The 18,100-nt window shown below is 37.9% G+C and overlaps 1 protein-coding gene across 6 annotated transcripts in view; it reads left to right on the top strand.

Moving 5' to 3' along the window:
- The window catches only part of MUSK (muscle associated receptor tyrosine kinase), a 99,361-nt gene extending 83,256 nt beyond the window's left edge, over positions 1-16,105 (top strand). For 2 of the 6 annotated variants that reach the window (XM_036260750.1, XM_036260747.1), the window contains 6 exons: positions 3,369-3,632; positions 4,739-4,914; positions 11,733-11,934; positions 12,474-12,665; positions 13,773-13,921; positions 15,024-15,706. In XM_036260750.1, the coding sequence (XP_036116643.1) occupies positions 3,369-3,632; positions 4,739-4,914; positions 11,733-11,934; positions 12,474-12,665; positions 13,773-13,921; positions 15,024-15,706 (1,666 nt within the window). Of the gene's footprint in view, positions 1-3,368; positions 3,633-4,738; positions 4,915-5,555; positions 5,580-11,732; positions 11,935-12,473; positions 12,666-13,772; positions 13,922-15,023 lie in introns of all 6 variants that reach the window. The other 4 variants (XM_036260752.1, XM_036260751.1, XM_036260749.1 and 1 more) reach the window with 3 other exon arrangements.
- Positions 16,106-18,100: the final 1,995 nt, after the last annotated feature.

The following is an 18,100-nucleotide window of genomic DNA, read 5'->3' as shown; positions in this document are numbered from 1 at the left end:
TTGTTTGTTGACAGTGTCTTCGAGAATGAGTCATGTGCAAAGATACTAGATTCAGAGACATGGAAGCAGGGAACAGACTGAGGAACCTCAGAGGGAAGCGGGAGGGGGGGCTTATATGCGTATATGCATAATCAATGGACACAGATAATAGTGTAGCCAAGGCAGTGGGGGAAGGTGGTCTCAGGGAGGAGGGGGTCAATGGGGGAGGGGGGACATCTGTAATACTTTCAACAATAAAAATAAATTAAAAAAAAATAATTAAAACAAATGAATAATGAAAAAAAGTATAAAAAAGTTCTGTTTTGCTTTGGAGATTGGAAGTGGCGTAGAACCCCAGTCTGAACACTTTTTGGGAAAGTACAACGGGAGGCCAGACAGCCGGTACATAAGGAAAGGAGGTTTGCCCACGTCAGAGGAGAGGTACAGGCGTGCCACCCCTAAGGAGGGCAGGCGAAGGTGCGGAAATTCCACTGCAGGCGCGGGGTTGCCTCATCTCAAACCAACCACAGTGGGTCGACTGCTTGGAGAAAGCACTGTGTTCAAAGAGAGGGGAGGGCTCCCTCACAGAAACTGCGTGATCACTTTTAAAAATGTGACTCGTACATGTTAAAGCAGAGAGAAAGAAAAGTGTCATGAGAATCCTTTGAATACTCCATTTGACCAAGAAGAATTGTCTGTTGTACAGGAAGGTAAAAGGGGGACTTGGCATCAAATATCCCCTGCTGCCTCTAAAGAGAAAAAGATCAGCCAGGTTTAGTTTTTCAGGAGGCAAGAGAGGGACCCGCTCCATGTACGATATTAACTAGCATTTTTGGAGATAGTCCTGCAGATCATTTCAAAATAACTAGCACTCTGTGAGCGGATCCCCATGACCTCTGCCCCACTGTTCGGGTGAACAACAGGACCAGCTGCTTCTGGTGTTGCTCCTCCCGCAGTCCCAGGAACTGCCTGCGGAGACACACACTTCAGTTGCACAGGCAGGGTTCTCCTCACTTGCAAAAGCCAACAGGAGACAACAGTGGAAGTTCTTTGCATTCACCCTATCCTCCAATTTCTGCTGGGAGCCTTTTAAATTTTGTTTAAGTAATAGGGTTAGGAGGTTGAGGGACAAAATGGCCCAATTTGCCTTTGTGTTTTGCCTCTAAAATTTGATAACTGCATAAAATTCGAGGTTTATAAGTCTGCAAAAGAAGAGAGACAAAGGAAAAGGAAGTTGTTTCAACTCTGAAACTATGACTTGGCAGTCTCCCTGTCTCTCTCCACTTATATTTTTATAATACATGCATATTTATTATATGTATAAAACATGTATTTGGTCCTATATATTATTCCTTACCTTGTAGAGTAATCCTAGGAAAAGTCTTTAATGCTCCCAGTAATATTACAGAGACATAGAAAATTAATAAGAACCATATACTTTGTATTTTATGTTTTTTTCCCAGCATGCAAAGGGTTTTCACAAGCTAGTTAACTTCAGGCTGATAGAAAGGAAAAGCGAAACTGCAAACAAAATCTCATTTCTATTAAAATTTATTTTTTTTCTTTTGAGTTTCATTTATATTTGCATTATATAGCCATTGCTCAAAAAGAAATGAAAACTCAATACTATTAAGTCTGCTAAGTGGTTTTTAAAGCAGTAGGGCTTTTTAAGAGAAGCAGTAGAAATCCAGAGCGAGAGATTGTTTATTAATGGACTATAAATAATGCTTATCTCTGAGGCTATTTTTATTTATTTTTCTTTTCTTTCTTTTTCTTAGTTTCCAGTGTTTTCTAAAAAAATGTTTTTGTTTGTGTAATTAAAGGAAAAATTACGAGTGCTTTTAATTTTAAAATACAAAAGGAATACAGAATAGTCATTCAAAAGTTAATACGTGACAGCAGAACCTGGATGGATCATTCTCAGCTCAGGGACACTGGGGAAGTATTTAGCTTTTACATGACACAGTGTTTTCTGGTAACAGTCACACCTGCACTTATCCATCCTCCCTCTTTACCAAGATGTTATATTAATATGTGAGACCATTCTGTAAACCAGTTTGAGCTATTTTTTGTTCCTAGGTATTATCATCCATCAGTTTCTTAAACACAGCATTTGCTCTTCTCTCAAACTTTCTTAGTGTTATCTTAGACCAAGTTCCTTCCCTAAGAGGTGGGGTCACAGCTATTTCTCTGGGTATTTTCCAAACCTTACCTGGCCCAAGTTTTCATGAGAATTTTGTGTTTTCTTATTCAAGGCCTTTGTTTTAGAAACCCCCAACAAACTACCAAAAATGCAGTCAAATTGATGTTGGCTAATTAAGAAAAAGCAAGTATGAATTAGAGGAAAATTCTATATTACAAAACATTATTTTAGAGTATATTGTTTTTTGGAAGTTCATTGTTTTAGCTGAATGAGTTGTATCTCATTTAATAGATTTGCTTTAAAAACTAGTCAATAATGGTTTCTAATTAAAGTATCAATTTTTCAAATTCAAATGAGTTTTCTTAACAATTTTAAAATTTGCCACAAATTCCAATTTGTTTAATTGTCTTATCTTAGAATCCGTTATATAAAGATAATAAAATGCTAACTTCCAACCGTTATACAAATTGAATGAGAATACAGCTTAAGAGTTGTATGACATTATTAAAGACAGAAATCTGGTGAAAGGCAGTAAGTGCTCAATAAATATTTGTCAGGTGAGCATAGGAATTATTATTTCCTCCTCCATTCCACTAAGGAGACAGTGGCTACGTGAAGAGAGTACCAGCAGTGTTTTCCATCCTTCCTGTTGTTCTCTGCAACTGTTAGAACAGATATAAGCTTTTAATCTTATTTTTCCGCTAGCACTACAGAATTTAGTTTTTTGTCACATATACTAAGCATTAACACACAAGAACGTGAGTATGGAAGGTGTCACAAAGATCTATGTAAGCTACACAATCCAGGTACTTCATTATCCTAATACATAGATACTGTTTGTAAAGCTCTGGATCAGAGTATTTATTATGCTAAATTATTTGTTAATCATCATGATGAATGTTTTTGATGTATTTATTGGCCCATGTCAGCTTATTTGTAAGAAGCATCACAGGCTGCTTAACTAAGAACATTCAACTTTTATTTATAATGTAAATAATAAAGATACCCATAGTTTCCAAAGCTTTTCCAATTCATCATCACATAGGGTCCTCATAACAGCCCTCTGGACGAACTAGAGGGGATACGATTGAAAGTGGAAATGAAGACAATATTCTGATGGAGCATTTCAACCAATTTGCTAGTGCAATTTTCTCCTATTCCTGTGATGCAGATGGGGGTGGGGGGGGGCCGAATGAATGCTGAGAAAGAGCATGTAATTGGGAACACTGTTCATTGCTTCTTTCAGTAGACCACAGAAAGATAACAAAGGCTACTGCGCCCAGTACAGAGGGGAGGTGTGTAATGCTGTCCTGGCAAACAACGCTCCTGTTTTCTTCAACAACTCCTACGTGGAGCCCGAGGAGGCCCAAGAACTACTAGTCCACACTGCCTGGAATGAACTGACAGCCGTGAGCCCGTTCTGCCGGCCGGCTGCTGAGGCCCTGCTGTGTAACCACATCTTCCAAGAATGCAGCCCTGGGCTGGTACCTGCTCCTATGCCCATTTGCAGGTAAAATTAGAATAAATAAGTGGGAAAATGTATTTGACTGTCTAAAAACAGAAAGAGTTTTCAAAAGAGGAAGTTACCATGTGCATCACTAAAGGCAAAAACTGGCTTTTGTCCAAGATAGAAGGTAATTAACCAGACAAAATTCCTACCGTGTAAATCATAGATGATACTTTATAATACAAGGGCTCTGAGCTTCTAGAAAATGTCATAAAAGATAAATATTCTATTGCCCTAGTTATTGTTCACATTATCATATTCATAAATATCCAAGCTTTCTATAACATTAAAAAAAAAAATCCTAAACTAACATGGATCTCATCTGTAAGCCAAGATAGAGAAGGGAAAATAAAACTACATTTCAAGTGTTTCAGTGTTATTTGCCAATAAATATGAGATTATGATGAGCATTTCAGAATATTATTTTGTATTATCTGTATATGTTTTAAAATACACTCCACCCGCTCCAATTGAAGTATCGACACTCGTGTCTGCTACTGGGTGTGGGGGAGAGAAACAGGGAAGCGCACACAGCGATGGCACAGGACTCCGCTTCTGCAGGGCAGGGCTGGGTAAGGACGCACATGCCCTCCTAGAGCCGGCCACGAAGGCGGTGCTGTTCTGTTGAGAAGACAAGCATGCAGAGGTGAGGACTGTTTCTCAGGCCCTGCCCGTTAGCACCAGGATTAGAGGATATCTCCCAGGCAACGATCCATTACTTTTAGTATGTGTGTTTTTAAAACTCCACGTACCTTATTTCTGTACCTTTGTAGTTATTTTAATACAAAGTTGAGAGAAGACAGATGACAGATTGCTAATCTAATACCTTTCGAATTGAAAAGTTCTTATTTTTCCCAAGAAAAACATACTTACTTTTCAAAGCAGCATTCACTATGTTCTAAAAACAAAACAAGATACCACTCCACCTCACAGCGTAATGTATTTCATAAAGGCTCATATTGTTGATACTAAAACAGTCCTTTCAAAACCCTTTCGCAAGAACAATGTGCTCTGATGTTGTTTTGAAAATAAAGAACTTAGGTGCTGCCACAAATTTGGCGTTAAGGTGCCATGACTCATCAAGTTTTGTTCTTCATAAACCGCTTTAGAGAGTACTGCCTGGCGGTCAAGGAGCTCTTCTGTGCGAAAGAATGGCCGGCGCTGGAGGAGAGAACCCACAGAGGCCTCTACAGACCTGGGCCGCAGCCGCTCTCTGTGCCCGAATGCAGCAAGCTCCCCAGCATGCACTGGGACCCGCTGGCCTGCACCAGACTGCCCTATTTAGGTAACAGTGTCCTCTCAAGCCTTGGGAGGTTAAGAGAAATCTATTGGTTTTGAAGAAACTAAGGTGTGCACTTAAATCTTCTAATATTTCTAGGCATTTCAATTTTTTTTTTTTTTTTTTGAGTTCTGCCTCACTGGAATACCTAATAACAGAATCCTACTGCTATCCTAACTGCGCAGGTTAGCATAAGGATTAACTTCATTTGTTCACCAAGAAATTAAAGAGCACTTTTAACTGCTGCTTGAGAGCTTACCTTACTTCATAAGGGGATGTTAGGAGAGCTTGCAATATTTTCTGGTATGTGCAGAGAAATGGCTACGAAACGTATGTTTTGTCAGAGGAAAGGAATAAAGTCCTCTTTCTTCGCCAATGAAGCAGATCTTTGAGCATGCAAAAATAAGCCACATGTTTGAAAATGCTGACCTCCCAAAACAAAGCTGAATCCCTGCATGTTGCTTTAATGAACTCTAACAGCTGGTTTAATTTCCAAGACGTAATCCTTTCACGTTTAATGCAAAGAATGTTTTCCAGTTGCATCTTAAAGAGCTGAAAGAGAACTTGCTGTTCTTAGCACTCTCTCGCAGAATATATCAGATATCCGGATGCTCACTTAAAACAAATTTTTATCCTTTCCCCCTCAGATTTTAAAAAAGAAAACCTAACAAGTAAGTAATTTTGTTTGTGCCCTTGAAACCTTGTGTATGTAAATGGATTCATGCATGCGTATTTACATTCATACTTCATGATGTCCAGAACAGAATGTACAGCTCCTCTTAAAGGTAGTCACCCAGGGTAGAATATAAAGGAAAATCATTGGAGATCTCAGCTTATAGCTTCTAATTAGGCTGTGGAGAGTACCCTATTTAGTGAATGATACAAATAATATCTCCTACCTCAAGGGTATTAGCTTGCTTGATCCCTTATATGGCTATAAAATAAGTAGAATTGAAAATGTCACCTTTTGACTTTGCATTCATGATTTCTGTATCAGCTAATGATTTAGAGTAAAAGCAAATGATATTTTTCTTCATTCACGATCTGTATTTGTGACAACAGATCCTTCTTTTGGAAGATAAGTGGTTTTTTAAGCAGCGAATTTCCAATAAAAAGCTTACAGGGACAAATCAAATGATTTTAAAATAGTTGTTTCAAAATTCCTGGGAAAGAATTCAAGAAGTTTGCTTGCAAAGGGATGTCCTAAAAACTAACTTGTATCAGAGAGTGCTTTAACATACAAGATGCAGAAATCTTCAGAATATTAGAAAAGTGTTTCATATCAATTAACTTCCTCTGATTTGAGTGTTCTGAGACTTAAAACATATTCACTTCCTGTGATACATATTCCAAACCTAATCATCTCTGCACTTGGCTAAATGCCAGCCCTTGATTTTATGGGCTAACTGAACAGACTAAGATTTGAAGTATTGAAAGAAAGAATGCTATTGGTCTCAGCAATTGAACGTTTTAGAGGTTATAAACTAGAGCAGTTAGGAAAAACAAAGCAAAACAAAATAATCTATTCTGAAAGCCTGTCAAATTGTTATTCCCAAATTGAAGGAATGAAAAGGAAATGTTTCTATTCTTTGTCATATAAGCAGCTAACGTTTACTTTAATTTGACTTTTAGTGACTGACTTTGGTATTTGTCATCCTTCAATTGTTTACTCATTCACCCATTCAAGCAGTTCACTGAGGGTTTGCAGTGTGGAAGGTGCTGACCTTTAATCCTAGACTAAACAGGAATAATACGCACAAAAAGCACCCATATTTCTGCCTTTTACACCGATTATAAAGTATGAATTAGCTATAATACCTTCATCTTCTATTCTTAAAAAAAAATAGTTTTACAAATGAACAAACAAGACAAACAAACAAGAGCTCATACACACAAACAACAGCAGTGGTTACTAGAAGAATAGGGGGTTGGAGTGAGGTCATAAAGGGTAAAAGGGGTCAAATATATGGTGATGGAAGGAGATTTGACTCTGGGTTGTAAACACACAATACAATATACAGATGATATAGAATTTTACACTTGAAACCTATATTTTTATTAACCAATGTCACCCAAAAAATTAATAAGAAATTTAAAAAATATATCTATAGAATATTAAGTGTAAAATGTAATATTACAGTAGAACCTTGGTTCTCAAACTTAATTTGTTCAGGAAGGCTGTTCGAAAACTGAATAATTTTTCCCATTAGAAATAATGTAAATTGAATTAATAAATTCCAGACTCCCCAATGATTCCCTGTTTTAACCTTTCATATATACAGTACCTGTCTAATGTATTGTTTAATCTATAAATGAACACTTTAAAAACAAAAAGAAAATGTAAATAAAAATTTAACAAAAAGGAAATAAAATGTACAGTAAAAAATGAAAATTTAATAATAATAAGCAGCAACAAAGCAAAAACAGCCACAAAAATATTCACAGCACAATTTCCTGAGATGTTAACGACATGAGGTTTAGCTGTAAACTGACTCATACTCGTGTATTCACTCCTTTGTCACCTGAGCGACTTGTGACTGATCATACAGGTATCATCACGAAAGGGTTGCTGGGTTGAGAAGCAAATTGTTCAAGATGGGAGATGTTCGAGAATTGAGGTTTGACTGTACTCCAAAAAACAATTTTATGAAATCTTTTGTACATGTCAGAAAATGAATCCCAAATGATCATTTCACCTGAACATGTCATGGTGAATGTCTAAAAGTGTGCTCCCTGAGTTAAATGCAATTATTATTAAATAAATTGGCTTAGGCTGAATAGTTGAGCAAGAAGGCATCAATATTAGATAGTGTCCCATATTACATTGAGTGTGTAAAGCCTTCAAATATTTCTTGATTCCTGAGTAAACTCTAAGGTATATTGCCAGTTCACTTTGAAGGGTGTTGGAAAATCTTTGTAAAAATCATTAGTTTATCTTCTGCAGTATTCCCTTCTTGCTTGAACACATAGACTAGAATTTCAGGAGTTTTTTCATTTTATAACTTATTTTGCTCAAGTGAAGTATCTTTTTAGGCATTTAATGCCTTTGTACTATTTGCACTATTTGTCTGCTTAGCAGGCATTTCACTATTCTTGAATTCCTGAATTCTCTGGAAATGCACATACTTTATGTACTTCCTCAAATGAATTTGGTGACAGTCTTTGAATCCTTGCATATCTTCTGAATACCTTTCTTTTTACCTGGATAGTTGAAAGCTATATAAGCTGGATATAGAATTCTTGAGTGACATTTCTTTTCTCTCAATAGTCTAGTAATGTGATTTTACTATTTTCTAGCTTCAGGTTTTGGAAATAAATTGTCTTCATCTCATTACTTTTTCCCATATGTAATTTGTTCTTTATGTCTAGACAAAAACATAAATTTCCTCTTTATCCTTGTTATCTGTATGGTAGAAATCCTTCATAATGGTGTATTATTGAACATTTCTTCCAACTTCACATTTAAGACTTCATATTAGTACCTTGAAATCAGCCATGACGGGAGTATTAATACCATGGAATTCAAGTGGCATTTGGGTGATCTTTCTAAAGCAAAAAGCTGATCATGCTGCTCCACCTTTAAAACCGCCAGATGAGTCTCTCCACTTACTACAGGGCTAAGTCCCAATTACTTAACCTGGTATACAAGACCTTGTTAAAAGATATGTAGCCTTACCTATAGATACTCCCCAACTCAACAATAAAACCTGTAGATGTACTTGTAGAAAGGCACCACAAGTGCATGGTTTGGGCCCTGATACATGTTACTCCTTCTATATAGAATACTCTCTCTCCACCTCCATACACACACCTATACCTTCAACTGGTCTTGCCTATTCACCCTTTATATTTAACTTAGTTACTTATCTAGAAAATGTATCCAGTATGCCTAAACCAGGAGTGGGCCTCCCCTGGATGTTCACAGGGATCCTGTTCTTACTGTTCTTGTAACACTTTTACATTTTATTGTAATTATCCATTTACTAATTGTTTCCCAGTTAAATACTTTAACAAGATGTGTCATGTTCACCACCATATTCTCGATATCTAACAATCAATATTAATTTAGGGAATACATTAATGTGGGGATGAATGAGTGAATAAAACTCTCCTGATGTTCAGAGGAAAAGGTTAAAGAAATAAAATCATGATGAGATGCGAAACTTTAAAAGGAAAGAAACTAGAGATCCAAATTGCTTATTTGAATCCAAAGATATAACTAATGTTACTCTAAGGAACACCAGAGCAAATAGACCAGAAACAATAATCAAGGAAAAACAAAACTATCCTGAAAGGAAGAATTAATTAAATCTGTGAAACAAACTATTGTTCGAACTTTGTCAATTCTTGCGTTTTAAAAATAAATCTTACTAAATTATTATGGATTATTATCTTAATATGCTACTGAATTCTATTTTCTGATAATTTTGAGAAAAATTACCCTTATATTTACTAATGAGATTACACCACAAATTTTATGAATTACACGACATTCCCTCACATGTTAAACATGGTATGAATTGCTGTGTAAAATCCAGATACAAAAATAGTCACTTGTCCCTGTTTTTAATGATTGCTCTTTGTTATTGGCAGCAGGTTTCACTCTCCAATTTAGGGCCCCTCTTCCCACCCATCTTGGATTGATTAAAAATAAAACCTTTGGAAGACTCAGTCCAAAGAAAATCCGATCACCTTTCAAATCAATCATAGAGGAACGTGGGGAGTGTTAAGTTCGCCATTGCTGTGATGCTTGATGAGAAATGCCGTCATTGGTCCTGCATGGATGTTTTACTGCTGTTCCGATGTTTTCCAGTTCCAGGTGCCCGCTTGAGTCACCATAGTGACCAAATGTGGTCTCCAGAGGCTTCACAACCACTTGTGTAACTATGGGTGCTCAGGACATAATCACTGTCCACTCCTAGGCCAAGAAGTCACACATGGACACCCCTTGTAATCTCTGCTTTTACATGTCCTGTTTTAAATGGCTCTAGGCATCTACTGCAAAAAAGTTTTCTTTTGACTTTGTAATGTTTTATATTAATTTATTTCCTTATATTAAATCATTATTCTCTTACTATATTACAGTCAATTGCTAATATTTCATTTAGAATCTTTTAAATCTATGTTTAATAATCTATGAATGTGCTTTTTTTTTTTTGTCTTAACATTGTTAGGTTGATATTACTATTACAATGACTTCCTAAAATAATTTGAAAGACGTTTCTCTTCCTGGAACAGATTATAAAATATGAAAATGTTATCTCTTCCAAGGCTGAAATAATGTATTTCTAATTCTATAATGACTTTAAAATTTCTTAGTTATAGCTATATTCAGATTTTCTAATTCTTCAAATTTAATAATATCATTTTCCTTAAGATTTTAAAGGTATAATTGCGTATTTTATTTTTATTGATCTTTGAATCTATTGTCATAATTCCTGTATCATTCCTAATACGTATGTTTGTGCCTCTTCTATGTTTTTAAAATTAAAATTTCACTGATTAGGCTACTTAATAATATTTATAAGGCCAACTATTGACCTATTTTTAATTCTATTGTTTGTGGTATGTGTATTCTAACTTATTAATTTCTGCTTGTACATGACTGTTACTTTATCATCTATTTTCCTTTGTTTTCGGTAGTTTTTGTTTCCTTTAATCTTGAGTTAAATGCTTAGTTCTTTCTTTCTTTTTTTTAATCCAATGGAAAGAGATACCACTATGCGTTTATCATTCAGCACAGTTTGGGCCAAATTCTATACACACTCTTAGGAAGTTATTTTCTAATCTGTAACTATGGCTATTTTTTTACTCTTTGATTGAAAAGATGGTGAATTTTTTTCTTAGATGTTCTATTGGGTTTTATTTAATCTATTTAATTGCATTTTGGTCAAGTAATAGATCTGAATAATTTCTGCTTTTGAATTTTATTGAGATTTTTTTCCTTGGTGGCCTGACAAAAGATCTTGTCTGTCACCATTCCACAAACATTTTAAAATAAGGTTTACTTTCTCTATTCAGAGTAAAAAGTTCATTCTTTTCTATTAAAACATTCCTGTTGATTATATTATTAAAATACTCTGTATCCACGATTTTGTCTTTACTCAATCAATTAAAAGGAATTAAAATATAATTGGCATGGTCATTTATACCGTGGACTGTGCATTCCACCACGTGATATGAGTATGTCGTCTTTGGGTTTCCTGCAGTAATGCAGATTCCACTTTGTTTTTATATTGCATAGACCTTTCTTTTTTTGGTACGTGCCCCTAGCGGGAACCGAAACTGGGACTCTCTGGTCCGCAGGCAGATGCTTCAGCTGCTGAGCCAAACCGACCAGGGCTACATAGACCCTTCTAATAGGAATTTGACAGGAGTCAATTTTTAGATGAACTAACTTCTGCTCATTTGTGTCCCAATATTTATTTTCTTCATCTTCTTCGATTCATTTTATTCTGTTTATAAATCAACAGTATAAAATCTTAGCTTTAGACAATCCTGACTTCAAGGATTTTATTTACTAACTTAATTTCCATGATTGTTGTCCATAAACAATATGATGCAGTACGAACAGCCCTAGCCCAGGATCTGTATTCGTCATGTGAAAAAAATTATTTTTTCTTTCGGTCTCATCTTTAAAATTCTATGATTCTAAAAGCTGAATTTACTTACAACTGAAGCTCACTGGATTCTTAATAGCCAGGGAGAATCTGATACATAAAAACATATTCTAAAAATTAAATTTAGGTTACTGATTGCTTGAATACAAAAACTACATCTTAAAAGTTTAAGTTTGAATGAAAAGACTTATTGTTTGCTTTCAGCATTCCCACCAATGATGTCCTCAAAGCCGAGTGTGGACATTCCACATTTGCCTTCCTCCTCCTCCTCCTCGTTGTCTGTCTCACCGGCATACTCCATGACTGTAATCATCTCCATCATGTCCAGCTTTGCAGTATTTGCGCTTCTTACCATAACTACTCTTTATTGCTGCCGAAGACGAAAACAATGGAAACATAAGAAAAGGTGAGATTCTATTTAAGCTAGCCCCAAGTAGCTGTGTTTTAAAACCTATATAATGAATGTTGGAATGGGAGTGAGAGGCGGGATACATGTAACTGACAGTCTCTTTATGACACGCATTACATTGCTTTAAAGTGAAGCACTCCCAGCATGATCTTTAAAAATATCAATAACTTTTTGCATAGGATCACATGTCCTCAGATTAACTTTTTACAGCAGATGGAAGTGAAACAATAATAGAATATGGCTGTGCCTGTCCCCCACCTTCCCCCTTATCTCCATTGCCGCTGCTAGATTGGATAGTGACAAAATTCCTGAGAAAATGTGACTTTTGACTCCAAACCAAAATATATATATATATATATATATATATATATATATATATTTCATTGTTCTAAAATGGAACAATCTTTGGCTGTCTTAGTGTAATTTATTTTACTAAAGAGCTACGCTAAACGATGCATCTCTTTAGAACCTAAGTTTGAGTACGAAGATCTCACTTGATCCTGAGCTCATCACTGATCTGACATCTTCTCTTGCAGAGAGTCCGCAGCAGTAACCCTCACCACTCTTCCTTCTGAGCTCCTGCTAGACAGACTCCATCCCAACCCCATGTACCAGAGGATGCCGCTTCTTCTGAATCCCAAATTGCTCAGCCTGGAGTATCCAAGGAATAATATTGAATATGTAAGGGATATTGGAGAAGGAGCATTTGGAAGAGTCTTTCAGGCAAGGTAAAAAAATAATCTCTCTACTGAAATATGTTATGTCTGAAAAGTTACCAGGCTATTACCTTGATGTCTATACAATATGTATAACAGTTATTACCAAATTAGTTCATTCTTCGTGTCATTAACTTTATTTGTATTGAGTACTATACTTTGAACCTAAATAATATCCCTCTCTGCTGGAAAGCAGGGTTGTGTATATGGGGAGAATCTTCATTTGTATAGTGTTCAAATTATAAGCAATCAACTATGCTTAATCATCTTTCCTTTTTAGAAAAGAACTTTACATACATTTATAATTATAATTTCTTGTATTGTTCTTAGTAAATAATTCTCAAACTTACTTTTCTTCCATTTGCTATTGCTACATTTTCCACTTCTTTTAAAGTTTACTTTGAATTAGTGCTTCAATTTAAAAACTCACAGCCTGGTGTGTGTAGATACTAAATAGACATTCATAGAATGGCAAGATAGAAAAGGAAAAAATAATGCAGAAATGTCAGAAAACAATGAGCTCGAGAAACAAGTGTGCATTAGGCCCAATGCCAGCCCTTTGTGTGAACTGGAATAAAACACCCTGCACAGAACGCTGGGCCAGAGAATGTGGACACCAATGATCACCTCAGCCAATGCTCTTGGGCAGGACACAATTTTATGTCCATTCAAGGTGGCCCCGGTATGAAGTTTACATGATCAGGAAAATCTCACACAGATAGTTATTATAACCCAGAAAATATGCACGGTGTCTTTTTAGGGGCTTGGGGGATATAAAAATGAATAAGTCATGGTCCTTGCCTTCCAGAATTCAGATTCTGGCCAGAGATTAAGGGGATAGGATGGTAACGACAATCCCATTGGGTCTGTGTACTTTCAAATTGCTGTAATTTATAAATAATGCACTTTTCAAACTTAATCGATGTTGAAAATAGCCCCAGGGATTTTTATTCATTGAAGTAAAGGAACTTTAAATCCAATCTACTATTGGCATCTTTGAGTCTGTGGCTCTGGGAAAGAATGCATAAGTGGGGGGATGGATGTGACTATGGATAGATACAACGTGACTATGTATAAGATTCCTGATCTTTGCTTTCTTTGCATCATTGCGCCTCTCAGGGCTCCGGGCTTGCTCCCCTACGAACCCTTCACCATGGTGGCGGTGAAGATGCTCAAAGAAGAGGCTTCGGCTGACATGCAAGCCGACTTTCAGCGGGAGGCAGCCCTCATGGCGGAGTTTGACAACCCAAACATCGTGAAACTCTTAGGTATGAAAATACGGGTGAAGGGATTAATCATATCAGAAAGCAGAGGATTTCCCAGTTTTTCCTCCTTCATACTTCATTTATGCTTTGGTTCTTCACTCCTTCGCTAGAGAAATGGCTCTGTTCTGTTCCATGCAATATACTCTGTTGCAAGGAGTGGAACATTTCACTAAATCACCTCAGTTTCTTAAAATTGGGTTTTTAAGTTTTCCCACAGTGATATGTTGTCATTTCTTTAATTTTCTCTCTAGTACATACAAATATACTATTTGCTAAAGTCCCTGGAAGTAAAAACTAACCCTAAAATAAATAAGTTAATAGTATTTTTATTTATCTTCCTTTGAACAGAGACTTCTAATCATTGCCCGAAAGAAAAAAAAAAAAGATCTAATCACCTATTTTTATGGGGATGTAAAACTGTGCACAAATGATCTGATATTCCAAATTGCCCGGTTTACCTCTCAAATGTAGCAAGATTTTAAGATCTGCAAACGTCCCCCTGACACTAAATCTAAGGCTCTTTACATTCACATTTTTTCCTTTCTAGCATGAACAGTGGTAAAAACCTAAAATTCCGAATGTTTTAGTGCAGCAACTTGAAAACTTCATCCAAGATCTTGGATTGTTTTTGTTATTCTTTCCAAATTTCATACATCTTCCCTATTATCCTTCTTCAGAGAAGTAGCAGAAACACAGAGGAATTACATTACATGGCGAAGCAAACAGCTATTCATAAATTCATTCCCCAAACACTGTGGTCGGTTTGCAGAATTTTTAAAGTGCTCAAATGTTGGGGGTCAGGGGTACTTCAAATAAGTGGATTATTAGGACATAGGATAGTAAGTGCTGTGTTAAAGGGTGATCGAAGGAAAATCTGACACTAGGGAGGTCAGGAGCTAAGGAGCCCTCAGAGGAGTGATAGACACTGCATCTGAAGAGGTAAATAGACGTTTACACAGAGAGATGGGGTCAGTATTTGACTATGAAGCTGTCAACAAAAAGCTAGGGCCCCATATCTTCTGATCAGGTCATTCGCTTTTAGAGTGCATTTTCCAGTGTGCCACTTTGGGAACCCAGCCTAAGGAAGGATGTCGTTTGGTTGCAGGAGTGTGTGCCGTGGGGAAACCCATGTGCCTGCTCTTCGAGTACATGGCCTACGGCGACCTCAACGAGTTCCTCCGCAGCATGTCCCCTCACACCGCGTGCAGCCTCAGCCACAGCGACCTGTCCGTGCGGGCGCAGGTGTCCAGCCCCGGGCCCCCACCCCTCTCCTGTGCTGAGCAGCTCTGCATAGCCAGGCAGGTAGCAGCGGGCATGGCCTACCTGTCCGAGCGGAAGTTCGTCCACCGGGATTTAGCCACCAGGAACTGCCTGGTGGGGGAGAACATGGTGGTGAAGATTGCCGACTTCGGCCTCTCGAGGAACATCTATTCGGCGGACTACTACAAAGCCAACGAGAACGACGCCATCCCCATCCGCTGGATGCCCCCCGAGTCCATCTTCTACAACCGCTACACCACGGAGTCCGACGTGTGGGCCTACGGCGTGGTCCTGTGGGAGATCTTCTCCTACGGCCTGCAGCCCTACTATGGGATGGCCCACGAGGAGGTCATCTACTACGTGCGCGACGGCAACATCCTCTCCTGCCCCGACAACTGCCCCCTGGAGCTGTACAATCTAATGCGTCTGTGCTGGAGCAAGCTGCCCGCAGACAGGCCGAGCTTCGCCAGCATCCACCGGATTCTGGAACGCATGTGTGAGAGGGCAGATGGCACTGTGGGTGTCTAGGGTCAAAGATGTGCAACGAAAACACTGCCGTTTCCTCTCCGACTCTGTGAGCCAGAGGCCTGACCTGGACGGGAAAGAAGAATAGTAGATGCGAGTAGCAAGGTGTCTGTTGCTCAGTAAAAACAAAGACAGTAGATCAACCTATTGAAAGTCAGTGATTGGAAACACGGGCTATGAGCAGGGCAGATAACCAGAGATAACTACTCTTCCAAAAGGGGGAAGTTTGAATTACATATTGTGCAGGAAAGAGTGTCACCTGTTTAGTTCCTGAATTAGTTGGCAGCAGAGTAGGACTCTGCTGTATTAAATTCTAATATGAAATGTGATACAGAGCTGCACTTTTAATAGAGTTAATTCCTGTCCATTATGGAAGCAGTGTAGCTTCATGTATGACAGTTAAGTAAAGCACAGACATTTTTTTTTTTTTTTGGTACGTGCCCCTAGCAGGAACCGAAGCAGGGACTCTCTAGTCCGCTGAGCCAAACCGACCAGGGCAAAGCACAGAAAATTTAAGAAGGAAGAACCATTCATTGTCTCCCCACCCAAAGATGGATATTGGTTTTTTATAGAATTTCTTTCTCACATTTAATGCATACTTTTATATTTGTTTGTAATTGACTGAGTTGTGGTGTACTTTACTGAGAGGGGGTTTCTAAGGAATAAAGTGACAAGTCAACAAGGCTTTATTCTTACTGTGATTTTTAGTTCCCCCTTATGTCTTTGTGCGTCTTCTCCTTTAAAAGTTTTTTCTTTCTCTACACTTGTCATGAATTTAACCTGCTTATTTTGTGCCTAAAGTTTTGCTGAAGAAATGTTTTTGTGTCTTATTAATTTATCTTTTTCTTTGAAATTTTTATTGGTACCTTTTCCTTGGCTTTAATCTTTATTTCTTCCTCTTTCCAGGACTTCCCATCCTTTTCCAGTTATTTAGCAATTTTTTCTCTTTTATTTCATATATAAAATAAGCACTCTGGCCGAAATAACTGTCTAAGTAATGTTGTGGACTGGTATATACCGTTTGCAAAGTATTACCATTTTCTTCCGTGTTTACTTTTGAAGCCACGTATTTCGAATCTGTCATTCATTAATTTTATTGCCACAGTTTATTAAATCTCTTAAACTATAGCTTGTAATATGGGATTTCACAAGATTCTCTTATGGCTTTGAGTTCTTTCCAGCCTGATGTTTTTGTGCCTTCTGACATTTTCTCCTTTTAGGAACCAATTTATAGTCAGTAGAATGAATATAGTGTTGCTTATCGTCTTTCCTTATGGTAACCTATCTTTTTACATTTTATGATTCTTTTAAAAAATACTCTGGAACTCAGATTCCGGCTGCACCAGAGTTCTCAGGAGCTTCACATAGTGTATCTTTATCTAAGACCAATGTGAATGATGCGAGTATGAACCCAAATTCTCCTGAAAAGCAAATAAACAAGGAAGAGAAAATAGCAGTCTACACTATACCCGCTTACTATAATTTAAACTAACTGGCAGTTAGGCAACAGAGAAATGGTCTGGATTCTTGAAAGCAGATTTTCAACTGCGTGCTGGAAGGCTCCACCTGCAACCTCCAAATCCACCTTCACGCAGCAACTTGTCATCTTTGCTAGAAAACCTCCCATTTCTTATTCATTGTCACTCCAGGCAGCCAAGACAAAAACATAGAAATTACCCGAGACTTTGTCCTCTCCTTCACCCCTAATATTCTGTCAGTATTACTTCCTAAAACCTTCCCGTTCACATTCCCTCCCCTTCAATTTGACTGCCCGACACTCAGGCTCTGTGGCTGCCTACCTGACTGTTATCTAATCTTCCAAACCTTTGAGGCCAGAGCCGATTCCATGGGCGATGACAATGTAAGGACATGCCCAGTCATAGTTCTGATTCATAAACAGGGAAGAAGGAAGTTGGCATTGAGGCCTATGTAGAGAGGTGCTTTACTTAAAAGTCCTGATTGTAGGTTCAGGTTGAGACAGTCATCCAAAGGGCCAGATGAAGAATATGGCTGCAGCATGAGTCCAAAACAGACAGCCAGGAGGCCAACAAAGCAGAGAAACTGGAGAGGGCCACCTGCAAGCTGAGACCTTTCATGTGCGTATCCAAGGCATACTTTAAATGGCTTGCAGATGTATGTCACACAGGCTCTGCAGACTTCAAAGATGTCTTCAGGTTTCATCAGCTGAGAGAGTTTTATTACGAAAGAAAGACATGAAGTCAGTCCAGCCAGAAAAGCTACCCCGCAGAAAAGCAGGTCAGTACAGCTGCTCGGAGTACCACCCTCAGAACCAGGTCTCCATGGCCTCAGTTCTGCCCTCTGCCACTTGGGACTGGTCTGCTTCCCTCCCCACTGCTGAGCGAGCACCCTGGCCTTCCTGTCTCTTTCTCGTGGCTT

This window comes from Molossus molossus, unplaced genomic scaffold, assembly GCF_014108415.1.
Source record: "Molossus molossus isolate mMolMol1 unplaced genomic scaffold, mMolMol1.p scaffold_m16_p_14, whole genome shotgun sequence".
NCBI classification, from domain to species: domain Eukaryota; kingdom Metazoa; phylum Chordata; class Mammalia; order Chiroptera; family Molossidae; genus Molossus; species Molossus molossus.
Note: the sequence above shows the minus strand (reverse complement) of the source record. Positions and strands in the feature narration are given on the sequence as shown.